The sequence below is a fragment of the Malus domestica genome, chromosome 16 (genome assembly GCF_042453785.1).
Source record: "Malus domestica chromosome 16, GDT2T_hap1".
Classification (NCBI taxonomy): domain Eukaryota; kingdom Viridiplantae; phylum Streptophyta; class Magnoliopsida; order Rosales; family Rosaceae; genus Malus; species Malus domestica.
The window spans coordinates 26,338,058-26,352,683 of NC_091676.1; the positions used below are offsets into that span (position 1 = coordinate 26,338,058).

At 41.6% G+C, this 14,626-nt stretch overlaps 1 protein-coding gene across 1 annotated transcript; it reads right to left on the reverse strand.

Moving 5' to 3' along the window:
- Nucleotides 1-12,459: 12,459 nt before the first annotated feature.
- LOC139193088 (uncharacterized) lies at nt 12,460-12,852 on the reverse strand. Its single transcript, XM_070816049.1, has 2 exons — nt 12,657-12,852; nt 12,460-12,593 (listed from the first exon to the last, which is right to left on the reverse strand). The coding sequence occupies exons 1-2, from the start codon at nt 12,850-12,852 to the stop codon at nt 12,460-12,462; spliced, it is 330 nt and encodes a 109-aa protein (XP_070672150.1).
- Between the last annotated feature and the right edge of the window lie 1,774 nt (nt 12,853-14,626).

The window sequence follows — 14,626 nt, forward strand, 5'->3', positions numbered from 1 at the left end:
CTTAACTCCCGATAGATGGTTCGATACAAACCCCAACACCGGAGACACCACCGAACCCATTCGCTAGGCAAGTCTCTTAGTAATGGGTGTAGTCGCATTTGGAGTAGCAGGTTTTATAGGCTCAGGCTCAACGATCTTCCTCACCATTTTGGGAGAAGTTAGATCAATGACGAGCTTCTCGGCATCAAACGAGCTCCCACGAGTAACAGAAGAAGTCCTTGGCTTTTTCTCGGTCGAAGGTTCACGAACAGGTGAGGAAGATCTTTTCTTTCCACCCTCGTTGGCAGCAGGCTCTACAACAATGATCGGGCGAGCCAACGCCTCATCCTTTATCCACTTTATCTCTTCCTTCGGAAGCAGACCACCTTTCTTCCAACGAAGAGGGCTGAGCAGGTAGTGCCACTCACGGTACTCAGCAGGAATGCCCAAGGCAACATGCACTTTCTTCATATCTGCCGAAGTCCTTAAAGTTGAGCCAAACTCCGAATCTACACAAAGTAAGAAAGAATATCAATAAATTGAAGTCATGGAGTAGCTTAACAAAAATTCAAGTAGGGCAAGAATGAAGCAGTTCACTTAGCTCCAAGGTGTCTCTTGCCCAGTCATGATCACCTTTGCTAGAAGCATCGAACAACCTATGGTGAGACCTTAGCTACCCCTTACCTTCCTTATGGCCGATCTCAAAGAAATACCATAACTCATTTATGGTCAAGCCAAGATTAAAGAACCTACTCAAGTTCAAAAATCCCACCATCGCACGAACCACATTTGGAGAGCATTGAGTAGGCGCGCATTTCATAGAGCAGATCACCTCTTGGAAAAGACGCGGCATGGGAAAAGTGAATCCCAACACAAAGTAATACGGGTGGAATTTGATGGTTCTTTTCCTAGCAGAGGCATTCTCTCCACATGGTTCATAGCCATTATCATCTTTCACCCATTTGATGCGAACCCCAGAAGAAATCGCATGCTTGTACGCCTTAAGAAAATCTCGAAACAGCTAGACGGAATTGATCTTGACGTGCGCACCCTTGAAGTAACCCACCTTGCCAGAAGAACCACCTTGACGGTACAAAGGTGGAGGATATTCGTCATTTTTGCGATCAGAGGAAGACATGTCAAAGTCTCTGCAAAAAAAAAAAAAAAAAAAAAGGGATGAAGGAAAAATATTTAGAAGGCAGCGTGAAAAAAAAAAAGTGAAAAGATGCATGCATATATATATATATATATACACCCAAGGAAAGCAGATGTGGCCCAGCATGAAGGGAGGCCCGCACCTTCTTCCTTTTTTTTCCTTCACGTCGCAAGGACCCAGCCGTAGGCCAGGCCCCACGGCCTAGGCCCAGCTCTCACTTTCCTTCGTGCCCTTCACGCGGCCCGCGCCGCTCCAGCCCAGCATGGGGGGAGGCCCGTGCCTCCTTCCCATTTTTCCTTCAGTGCCCCCACGCACTCCAAGCAAGCCTTAAGGCCTCTAGGCCAGTCCTCTTCGTTCCTTTTTGCCTGCTGCTGCAGGCCTACACCTGCAGCACCTAGCTTGGCCCCTGCCAAGCAAATTCAGAAGGGCTAGAGCCTCACGGCTCACCCAGCCTAGTGACCCTGCGCACCTACAGCACCATGGCCTCTTTACCGCACGTGACACACTACCTTGGCTCCCCACCGAGCCAATTTTTCAAGCCCCAAGGCTTCCAAAAAATTCAAGAAGAAAGAAATTCAAAATTTTCTTACCTTGGCGCGGCACGGAGAAGAAGAAGGACAACGAGAAACAACTCTTTGCAAGGGCAAGAAAAGAAGAACGCTAGGGGAAGGGGAAGAAAAAATATCCTCTGGCTTCTCTTTCTTGTTGGAATAATGATTGTTCTCCAAATTTATTTAATCCCCTGCTTAAGGCAGAATTAAATAGGTATTGGGGGCAATTATTTTCCTTTTCCTAAAAGAAGTCTATCTCCCAATCAAGGAAGAAGATCAAGTTCAAATTGGGAAATAACTCTACAAACCCAAGCAGCTTGAGATTTCTACACCTACTGCCCTATCCATGCGTGTAGCACAGTAGGTGTGGGTGGAGCAAAAAATAATCCCAAAAATTCTAGTGGCGACACATGGACTTTTATTAAAGAAGGACAAGATTGCTCTTAATAAATGGGCAGACTTCTCAGATTCTCCCACGCGCAGCTCACATCCCTAAATGACACAGCAGCTGAACACCACTGCCCATGGCAAGGAATTAAAGATAAGGATTAATTACCCAAATCCTATATTTAATACATTCCTAATTGAAAATTGACTCAAATCAAGTAAGTAATCCTAATTTAAACCAATTAAGGATTATTACCCTATGATCTCAAGATATTATCTCCTATTAAATATCTTGGGACTATTTAGAGAATATTTTCTCCATTAAACCCTATATGGCCGACCCTAGCACTATTAATACCCCATATTCTACCAATTTTTCAGGGCTTTTGACAACCCTAAAAAGCCTTAAAACACTTTACTCTCTCAGAGAAACTAACTTAGGCATCAGAGATCCGTTGACCTAACCCCCCCCCACCTCATGGGCGCGTGAGGCTTAGGTCTCTGATCAAAGGTGTTAATTGTTTTGCAGGTGCATTTTCGTCAAGACTGAAGACGGCGGAAATTTGCATCCACATAGTACACTGCTAAAAAAGAGCCAGTTAAACAATAATAGATAAAGTAACAACCTAAGATATAATGGGAGGCCCACACAAACTTAGGCCTTAAATAGCAAAAACAAATAACAACAAAACCCTAATCTTAAGCAGTATAAACCAAACAGCCGCCGTCGTCACATCCACAAAGGAAGCCAAATTCTAAACCGAGGAAGTAGACACCGGATTCAAGTCCCTTTCACAAACCCCTGCAAATATATATAAACAAAGTACCTTATGGATAAGAAGTGAGGCTAAGGAATTATGTAAAATACCCTTTCTCTAGTGGAGGTTGCATAACACTTGGCCTCAATGGGAATTTGGCAATGCCGGTTGGGGGAAGGGAAATGGATCCGATATTTAATTTCTAATTGGAGCCCGCAGATCCGAGCACATGATAGGGTGGAGATGGAATGTCATAGCTAAGGATGAGGGACGAATGAAAAGTAAATAACATAAAGCAATAAAAGGAGGCGGAAAACACTACATAAGGGGCATGAAGCCGAAGTTTGAGATAAGCTCAAGGGGCAATTGAGACCAAACTCAATGAAAACTGAAATAAAACTTAGAGGAGGAAAAGGGGGAGGGAGTATAGGATTGCCTTTTACGCCGAGCAAGAGCAAATGGCGACAACTGAAACTTTGATCTAGGTGGGGCTTTTGCAACAACACAAAGAAAGTTTAGAGAGAGAGAAGAGTTGGTGGGCTCTTATCATCTCTAGTTATAAGTTATAGTGTTATAAACAGTTTTTAAGAGAGTTAACTCTCCATTATATCCATTCCCAGTACAATGAAAATAGAAGATGATTTTTAATAACATTAGGTAAAGACAAACAACGAATATACTAAGGGTTTGTTTGGGAAATGCTTTTCAATGACTAAAATCGCTTTTTCTAGAAAAAAGTTTTTGGGTTCCAAAAGCATTTGATGTGCTTTCTACAAAAAACACAAGTTATGTGCTTATTGCACGAATCACTTCAAGTGTTTTTCCCTTGTGTAAGTAAACAAAGGGTTCATCATAAATGAGAATGACTCACATTCTCCACATTCTCATTTTCCATATATAAACAATGTTGGCGTTATATTTAATGTATAATTGTAAGTTTTTATTATTATTAGGGATTCCCTCTGTTGATGCACAAAATCGAAGGTCTTAGAACAACGTAAATCCAACCGTGAATCTGCAATAAATGTAAATAACACAAGATGTATCGTGGTTCACCTCAAGGTTTGGGCTACGTCCACACCGAAAATGTATTTATTTGGGGGAGAGAGGGAGCTCTGAGAGTGAGAGCTTTGAGAAGGGTGAGAGGGCCTAGGAATTGGCATCTGAAATGGCCTCCCATAGTTGTGAGGGTGAGGGGTCCTTTTATTGAATAAGGACTCCTCACTTATTACATATTTACCCCTTCCTTTATTGCATAATTACATTTAAGTCCCCTGAGTATTTATTCGAGGTCTAAATACGGAGGCCCTAAGTATGGTACAAACAGTAGTCCCCCAAGTCTTCAGTTAAGAGAGTCTTTTGGCTGGAGACTTGAAATTCAGTCTATGTGTGGGCCGAAGTAACTAGATGGCGTCTAGCGCTGATACTCGACATGAGGCGGTGCCCAATCTGAAATGATGCTCAACTAGAAGTAGCACATGTTGCGAGGCTGCTCGGCTTGTGGCTTATGTTGCCTTGGTTGGCTCGACTTGTGGTGTTGAAGGTGAGGGAGTCCCTTTTTATAGAATAAGGGCTCGATCCTCAATACATAAATGATGGGCTAGAGTTGATGCTCGTGGCGAGGCAGTTGCTCAGTAGGCGGCGATGCTCTCTAATGATGGTGAGGGAGTCATTTTTATAGAACAAGGGCTCGCTCCTCAATACATGAATAATGAGTGCTCTCTAATGAAAGTGAAGGAGTCCCTTTTATAGAATAAGGGCTCGCTCCTTAATACATAAATAATGGGCTAAGTCCTCCAAGTATTTTTCATGAGGCCCAGTTGAGGCCCAATATATGGTACATAATGTAGTCCCCCAAGTCTTCGATCAATAGAGTCTTTTAGCTGGAGACTTCAAATTGAACCCATGTATGGGCCGAAGTGGCGGTTGTTCGGAGGCGGTATTTGTATACCCTGCACTGAAGCTTTGTAGGTGAAGCTTTGCAAGTGAAGCTTTGAAGCTAGAGCTCTGTAAATGAAGCTTTCGAAGCTGGAGCTTTTGTAAATGAAGCTTTTGAAGCTAGAGCTCTATAAATGAAACTTTTGAAGCTGATTGACATGAGTGATGCTCATGAATGTTAACATGAGTGATGCTCATAAATGTTGACATGAATAATGGTCATGAATGTTTATGTATGATTGTCATGAGTGATACTCATGAATGTTTATGTATGAATGACATGAGTAATGCTCATGTATATTTTGGAGTACTGGGCGTACTTTTAATCATTTGGTTGGTGGCATGAATGAGAGTACGGGTTGTACATTTCATCACCTGGTTGGTGGTATGAATGGCTAGTTGCCAAATGATATTAGAGTACGGGTTGTACATTTCATCACTTGGTTGGTGGTAATAGCGGCAGGCTGCCAAATAATTTTAGAGTACGGATTGTACATTTCATCACCTGGTTAGTGGTAATGGCGGCAGGTTGCTGAATAATTTTGGAGTATGGGTTGTACATTTCATCACCTGGTTGGTGGTAATGGCGGCAGGTTACCGAATAATTTTGGAGTACTGGGCGTACTTTTGATCGCCTGGTTGGAGCTATTTTGGGCTTATGGGCCTTCGCCCTTTACACAATATTCCAGCCCATTTTCTTTAGGCTTTGCTGTTTTTTTTTAGTTACCCTCTGATGGGGTTTATACAGATGTCTCTGAAAGATAATAAAAATAAATTACATCATTCTGGTGGGGTGTTTATTCCTTGCTTTTGCTTTCTCTTTTGCTGCTTTCTGAAATATTCTCCTAACGACATGATCTTTTTTCTTTTTCTTTTCTATTCCTTTACCCTGATCTCTCCACCTCCAGGCACACTCACTTGCTTTTGCTTTCGTTTTCTGATTTGCTTTTGCTTTTGCTTTCATTTTTCTTTCTGCTTTCTGTTTTTGTTTTCTCAGAAAATGATTTCACATGGCTACCACCATGCAAAGAAGGTGCAGGGGATGGGTTACTGAGCTTTCTGAATTATTACTTGTCCTGCCTCACATGGTGAAACTGAGTGGAGCTTTGGTTCGAGGAGAGCCTAGGGCCTGTGTGTCGGGAAAGGTCTTGGGGATCTTTGGTTGCAAGCTCAGGCAATGGCCCTTAACCAGAACCAAGCAGTTGGCATTGCGAATTTGGGTCGTCTTCACATTCATTTTCCACACCTGGGAATGGCAGTGCCAAGCGCTACCCCCAAAAACCGCCAGTACGCCCTTCTGGTGTTTCTCTTACCCACATGACGTCACCTGTGAGGACCATGGAAATCAACCCTGCTGCTCGTAAAAAGAAACAAAAACTTCCCGTTAAACTGCTACAAGACCAAGTAGCCACCATTCTGCCTGAATCTACTCTCTACGCCCAGCTTCTCGGGTTTTAGAATCTTTACAGGGCTCTCCCCCTAAAGCTAGCCACCGAGCTAAAAGATTCTTTGTTAAATTAGGCTCCAACCTAGCTGCGACCCAACTCATACTTCCTTTGTAGTGAGGTAAGCTTGGTGAGACCTCGTAGCTTCGACGAAGCTCTGCATAGTTGTGGCATCGACGCTCCAAACTACCACCATTCCGACGATAACCACCGCCGTTAACAACCCAACTCGCCATTGAAGCAAATGGCCGAACCTTTGACTCACTGTCCACGGCTGCGATGACGACCAGCTCAGCCCCTTCTCCGGCATTTCTCCTATTCAAAGTCGTGAAGCGAGCGCGGCTGAGCTCCACCGTGGGCGAGGTTGTGAAAATGGGAAACGACGATCTTAGAGGCTCGAACCCAGAAGGTCGGACGGGCTTTGAAGAACATGACAGGTCGTATGAGGTTTGGGATCTAGATCCTGGGTTCTTATAGATATGGAGCAAAAACCCAGAAATGTTAGCTCACCAAACCGGAGCTTCATCGGGGTTTTAGGGCGTTTCATGGTGGGATTAATTGTAGAGATACGAAAATGAAGAAATTGAGGAAAACCCGAGAGGAAGAAGGTGAAAACCTAGAAATTGGTTCATTTCTTTCTGGCGGTTTCCTTTGTCTGATTGAGTCTGAGAGAGACGGTGAAGATGGTGGGGGGAGGAGAGCTAAGATTGAGAGCGCGGAGGAGAGAGAGGAGAGAGAGAAGAGAGAGATGGAGTGTTTCATATCTGGATTTTTTATGTTTCTGGGTTTTTTTTAGGAAGTGATTGGAAAAATTGTGGTATCTTTGAAATGAGATTTGGGTGTTTTTTGTTTTTTGGGTTTTGTGTGATTTTGCAGATTCATGGTGGAGGTGAAAAAATGAAAGAGAACCGACACAACGTTTCGTATCGATTCCCACAGACGGCGCCAAATGTTGATACACAAAACCGGAGGTCTTGGAACAACGTAAATCCGACCGTGAATCTGCAATAAATGTAAATAACACAACATGTATCATGGTTCACCCCAAGGTTTGGGCTACGTCCACACTGAATCTATTTTTTTTTAGGGAGAGAATGAGCTCTGAGAGTGAGAGGGGTGAGAGGGGTGAGAGGGCTTAGGAATTGACCTCTGAAATGGCCTCCCATAATTGTGAGGGTGAGGGGTTCTTTTATAGAATAAGGACTCCTCACTTATTGCATATTTGCCCCTTCCTTTATTGCATAATTACATTTAAGTCCCCCGAGTATTTATACGAGGTCTAAATACGGAGGCCCTAAGTATGGTACAAACAGTAGTCCCCCAAGTCTTCAGTCAAGAAAGTCTTTTGGCTAGAGACTTGAAATTCAATCCATGTATGGGCCGAAGTAACTAGATGGCATCTGGCGCTAATACTCGACATGAGGCGGTGCCCAATTTGAAATGATGTTCAACTAGAAGTAGCACATGTTGCGAGGCTGCTCGGCTTGTGGCTTATGTTGCCTTGGTTGGCTCGGCTTGTGGTGTTGAAGGTGAGGGAGTCCCTTTTATAGAATAAGGGCTCGCTCCTCAATACATAAATGATGGGCTAGAGTTGATGCTCACGGCGAGGCAGTTGCTCAGTAGGCAGCGATGCTCTCTAATGATGGTGAGGGAGTCCCTTTTATAGAATAAGGGCTCGCTCATCAATACATGAATAATGGGTGCTCTCTAATGAAAATGAGGGAGTCCCTTTTATAGAATAAGGGCTCGCTCCTTAATACATAAATAATAGGCTAAGTTCCCCAAGTATTTTACATGAGGCCCAATATATGGTACATGTTGATGCACAAAACTGGAGGTCTTGGAACAACGTAAATCCGACCGTGAATCTGCAATAAATGTAAATAACACAAGATTTATCGTGCTTCACCCCAAGGTTTGGCCTACGTCCACACTGAATATGTATTTATTTAAGGGAGAGAGGGAGCTCTGAAAGTGAGAGCTTTGAGAGGGGTGAAAGGGCCTAGGAATTGGCCTCTGAAATGGCCTCCCATAATTGTGAGGGTGAGGGGTTCTTTTATAGAATAAGGACTCCTCACTTATTACATATTTGCCCCTTCCTTTATTGCATAATTACATTTAAGTCCCCCGAGTATTTATACGAGGTCTAAATACGGAGGCCCTAAGTATGGTACAAACAGTAGTCCCCCAAGTCTTCAGTCAAGAAAGTCTTTTGGCTAGAGACTTGAAATTCAATCCATGTGTGGGACGAAGTAACTAGATGGCGTCTGGCGCTGATACTCGACATGAGGCGGTGCCCAATTTGAAATGATGCTAAACTAGAAGTAGCACATGTTGCGAAGCTGCTCGGCTTGTGGTTTATGTTGCCTTGGTTGGCTCGGCTTATGGTGTTGAAGGTGAGGGAGTCCCTTTTATAGAATAAAGGCTCGCTCCTCAATACATAAATGATGGGCTAGAGTTGATGCTCGCGACGAGGTAGTTGCTCAGTAGGCGGCGATGCTCTCTAATGATGGTGAGGGAGTCCCTTTTATAGAATAAGGGCTCGCTCCTCAATACATGAATAATGGGTGCTCTCTAATGAAAATGAGGGAGTCCCTTTTATAGAATAAGGGCTCGCTGATGTGAGAATTACTTGACACACAAATTAAACCCTATTGATGACAATTGTAGTAATGATGCAAGTAGGGATCGTTCTAGACCGGGGATTAACTAGGGATGCTAATCAACAAATATAAGACTCAAGAATATAAGAAGAAACTTAAAAACACAAAAGTAGGTTTTAAAACACTAAACTAGACTCAAAGAGTTCAAAACACTTTAAGGCACAAACTAAACAAACTTAAACACACTTCGATACAAGAAAGTAAATGGGAGGTATTGGTTTGGATGAGATTGAGATAACAACAAAAAGTAAAACTAAATAGATGGTTGATGGATTAGCTAGAGATCCATTCTTCACACATGACACACTTGTACATGAATTGATTTCCAGTTGCTTTTCAATAGATTATGAAACTCAACACCCCAGATTAACCGTGATGCACTAATTAATTCTCAGATTTTCCTTGATTTATTGAATTGGATGAATGCATACGACAATCCAAATTATTCTCCAAAAGTCCTCTACATGAATGCATAATAGAGATACAATTAAAGATCATTACGTTCTATGAAAATCATAAGTGTTAACGAGGCATTCGTAACTATGAATGCATGATACGTTTGCCAAGAATTCAATTAACGCGATTGTGACTAGCAACCTTCACTACCAATGAATATAAACTTGTAACGATTAGGTGAAACTCATTTATATCCTAGCATCAAATTCATGCATGAAAACTAAGTATGCATCCTTAATCAACATACAAGAATTAGTTTTGAAGAAAGTAGTTAATTGAATTGCATTCACAACTTATTAAATCACAATTGGAAGAAATCAATTCATATCTCAAACATGTTCATGGCTTCGAACTTCACCCTAGCTAAGTAAGGGTTTAGTTCCTCATACTTGCAATTAAACAAAAACAATTGATATTAAACATAGAGAAACAAAGTAGAAGACACCTAGAATGCTCCAACAACTCCAATGGAATGGCTAGCACAACTCCAAGCACTCCTCCTTCTTTGCAAGCCTTGGAACTAATGGAAATGTGTATGAATGGCTGTGTGTCATCCTTGAAGGCTGAATGGTGCTTATATAGAGGTTGGAAATGTCAAGCAATTGCAAGGTAATGGACAAGGGAAAAAAAGGAAGATGCTGCCAGCTTTTTGCCTTGTGTGTGTGTGCTGTCTTTGTGCTCTTTCCACCTAGAAATAATCATGCCAAAGCCACCCAAAGCTATAAGTGGGAGACCAACAAGAAATCCACTTCATAGTGGTCCAATTTCCTTGCTTTTCTGCTGTCCATTCACTCCCCTTGTTTTATTTCTTTTCTTTTGTTTGCTTTCAATTCCAATCTGCAAGTTGTCGTCAGCTAGACCTTCCCTTACTCAAATGCCTATAACTTCTTCTAGACAAATGATATTAACAATCCGCGAAATGTTCTAGAAAATAGACATCTGTAGCTTTCCAAGCATATAAGGCTCATTCTCTAATTCATTCTGAGCTGTTCGCAATTTGCTCCCAAAGTCAGCTGATCAAAGTTGTAGAAATCTGCCAACTCCATTCCATTGCCGTGTGTGTGTGTTTGTGTTGTCATCATCACTTCCCACTCTTCCATGCTTTAATTTCTGATTCCTTGCTGCCCATGTGGTGTGTGTGTTGCTGTTTTCTTTCCTTCTTGCTGCCCATGTGGTGTTTATACTTGCACATGCATGTTCTTCATCCATTTAGCTAGCAATAAACACATTTTCTGCCATCACATGGCAGCTATGATGTTTGAAGTTGTAGGCCAACACTTTGCACACACACATGTAGATTTCTAGCCCATTGAATCATCAAATTCGTCCATCCTCATGTCTCCATGTTTGCACCATCCAATCTTGGCCCAAAAATGCTCCAAAGTGCTCCAAAATGCATCTTCTTGCATCCTTGGCCCATAGAACCTACAAACACACAAAAATGGCTTAAACTACTAACATAACTAAGAACTAAGAACATAAATGCACGAAAACAAACATACTAAGTCGCATAAATATGCTCCTATCAAATTCCCCCACACTTAGCTTTTGCTTGTCCTCGAGCAAAACAAAGAAACAAAACATAAGAACAAAACAAAACCTAAACCTTCCAACATTTACCTTAGGGATTTTCAATGCAACATGACATGCAAAAGATCATCATAACCACATATTTTGGCCTTCCCTACCCTTGAGCACATACTTAATCATAGTCACCATATACTAGTTCACATATAACCAATTAAAACGATGTTTTGAATGTAGTAACATGCCTTAGAGAATTTGCTCAATTCCTTACAAGATACACTCTTATTTTCACTCTGAATTTCTGACTACACACCCTACACTAGGTGTATGTGAGAAGATTGATGTAAACATGAAAACGAACACTCACATATGTTTAAAGCAAAGAAAGCAATTTCTGGAGTTATTAAGCATGTATAGATATGATCTCATGACTGGAATGCTACTACTTAGATGCGAGAACCAGGGATACCATATGCTCGTACCAATCCCAAACTCCACATATTGAAACACATAACACTCAAGATTGAAGTTAAGGGTTGTAACGGGGTTAGGGGTGATTGGCTAACAATGAAAGGTAAGGAAACAAACGTTTTTTAAAGCATAATAAGCAAAGTAATGAAATTGATGCTTAGAATTCCTTTTGAATGCAGCAACTAACTTTAAACACAATGGGGTTATTCATTCAACTTTTTAGGGCCGATTTCAACTTTTTGGACCCTTTCTACAACAAACAACACTTGTGAGCCTTTTTTTTTTTTTTTAACCCGTGCCTTATTACTTTCTTTTGGCACACTAAACACAAAACTCTCATTCCCCCACACTTGTTTTCTGCATAAGGACAATCAAAAGGAATTCATTTTAAGTCATGCTTCATTATGCTTTAAAAACAAGGGTAAGGATAGTCCTAATCTAGGCTAGGTAAGGGAAATGTGGTTTAACAAAGAAAACAGGCTAAACAAGGCTCAACGGGGTTAAACTTAAACAAATATGCACGGGATAAGCTTTTTGGCTCTAGTTCACTACAGAACTTCATCTTGAATATGTGTTATGCAAATCAATGTCATGCTTTGAATGGAACGGGCATAAGTTCTAGTATTTGGAACTAAATGATGAAACGCCTTCTAAGTAGCAACCAGGCAAAGAATGATGAGATCATGCAACGACTTTAGAAAACAAAAATGCACAGATTAATAACTCTCCAAAGAACGTATTAGGCTCAAGTCTCTCAAGGTTGTAGTGTTAGTTTGAGTTCCTTCCTTCAAGCATGTTACAAAAACTGATTTTTTTTTTTTTTTTTTTTTTTTTTTGTGATTACATGTGAATTCGTAAACTATAACTATAACCAAGCATAAATCAAGAGCATATCAAACTTCCATCCATGTTTATAACTTTCTTTAACAGTCATGCAATTAAAAACCAAATCCTCATTACAACGAGGAAACATGATAAACATGGCAAAGTAAAAGCAACAGAGAGGAGGGTTAAAGAACGCAAACACCTGGTTTTGGAGTCGGAAATTCCTAGGTCTTCTCTATTTCCATGGGTTGCCTCCCAAGAAGCGCTTTCTTTAACGTCGTGCAGCCGGACGTCTATCATTCATCAATGATCTTTGGTGCCCACGGCATGGAGGGATAGATCCTCCACCACATGCTCCTCAAACAGGTCGTAATAGGGCTTCAATCGATGCCCATTAACCTTGATTTCATGTCCTGTTTTCAAGCTTTGGACTTGGACTGCACCATGAGGAAAGACATTAGTAACAATAAATGGCCCAATCCACTTGGAACGTAACTTACCGGGGAATAACCGAAGGCGAGAGTCAAATAGGAGCACTTTCTGTCCCTTGGAGAATGTTTTGGTACGAAGCATCTTGTCATGATACGCCTTGGTCTTGTCCTTGTAAATTCGAGCGTTCTCATAAGCGTCATGCCTAATCTCCTCGAGTTCATTTAGTTGGAGCTTTCTATGCACCCCGGCTGCATCTATGTCCATGTTGAAGGTCTTCACAGCCCAATGCGCCCTATGTTCCAATTCAACGGGCAAATGACATGGTTTACCATAAATGAGACGAAAAGGTGACATACCTAGAGGGGTTTTGTAGGCCGTACGATAGGCCCACAATGCATCGTCCAAGCGCAAACTCCAATCTCTCCTTGAAGGCCCCACGGTTTTCTCAAGAATTTGCTTGATCTCCCGATTTGAAACTTCCGCTTGCCCATTGGTTTGAGGATGATAAGGGGTGGATACCTTATGCGTCACTTTATACTTCTTGAGCAAAGCTTCAATGGTTCGATTACAAAAGTGAGAGCCTCCATCACTAATGAGAACTCTAGGCATGCCAAACCTAGCAAAGATATTAGTTTTCACAAAATCTGCAACAACCTTTGAATCGTTAGTTCGGGTGGCTTTGGCTTCCACCCATTTGGAAACATAATCAACAGCTAGCAAGATATAAGTGAAACCAAAAGATGGAGGGAAAGGACCCATGAAATCTATACCCCAAACATCAAAGATTTCAACACTGAAAATGGGGGTTTGCGGCATTTGTTGTTTAGGACCAATATTGCCCGTTCTTTGGCATCTATCACAAGACATGCAAAATGTTCTAGCATCCCTAAAGATGGTAGGCCAATAGAAACCACATTCTAACACCTTAAGTGCTGTTCTTTGAGTGCCAAAGTGTCCCCCACAAGCATAAGTGTGACAAAAGGTTAGAATTGCATTAAACTCAGAATCGTGTACACACCTACGTATAACTTGGTCAGGGCAATATTTCCATAAATACGGGTCATCCCACACATAAAACCGTGCCTCTTTCTTCAATTTATCACATTGGTGTTTAAGTAATTCACTAGGAACATGTTTAGACACCAAATAATTCACCAAATCAGCATACCACGGTTCACTTACCTTGACGGACATCAGTTGCTCATCTGGGAATGTCTCTATGATAGGCACGACATCCTCCTCATGCACCATACGGCTCAAGTGGTCAGCCACCACGTTTTCACTTCCCTTCTTATCCCGGATTTCGACATCGAACTCTTGGAGAAGAAGCATCCAACGAATAAGTCGTGGTTTGGCTTCCTTCTTGGTGAATAAATACTTCAATGCTGCATGGTCAGTATAAATAATAACTTTAGTACCAAGCAAATAAGAACGGAATTTATCTAAAGCAAATACAACAGCAAGAAGTTCTTTTTCAGTGGTAGAATAATTCAATTGTGCATCATTTAAAGTCCGAGAGGCATAATAGATAACATGCGGCCTCTTTTCCTTCCTTTGCCCCAAAACAGCTCCTAATGCATAATCGGAAGCATCACACATAAGCTCAAAAGGAAAGCTCCAATCTGGTGGAACTATGATAGGGGCCGAAGTTAGCATTTCTTTTAGGTGATTGAACGCCTTCTCACACTTCTCGTTGAAGTCAAACGCCACATCTTTTTGGAGGAGACGGCAAAGAGGGTTTGAGATCTTGGAGAAGTCCTTGATAAATCGCCTATAAAATCCTGCATGACCAAGAAACGAACGAATCTCTCGAACCGAAGTAGGAGAGGGTAAGTAGCGTATAAGATCTATTTTCGATTTATCCACTTCAATTCCTCTTTCTGAAACAATATGCCCTAGAACTATGCCTTGTCTAACCATAAAGTGACATTTTTCCCAATTAAGCACAAGGTTAGTTTCTACACATCGTTTCAAAATTATTGTGAGATTTTCCAAACAACCATCAAATGAATCACCAAACACACTGAAATCATCCATA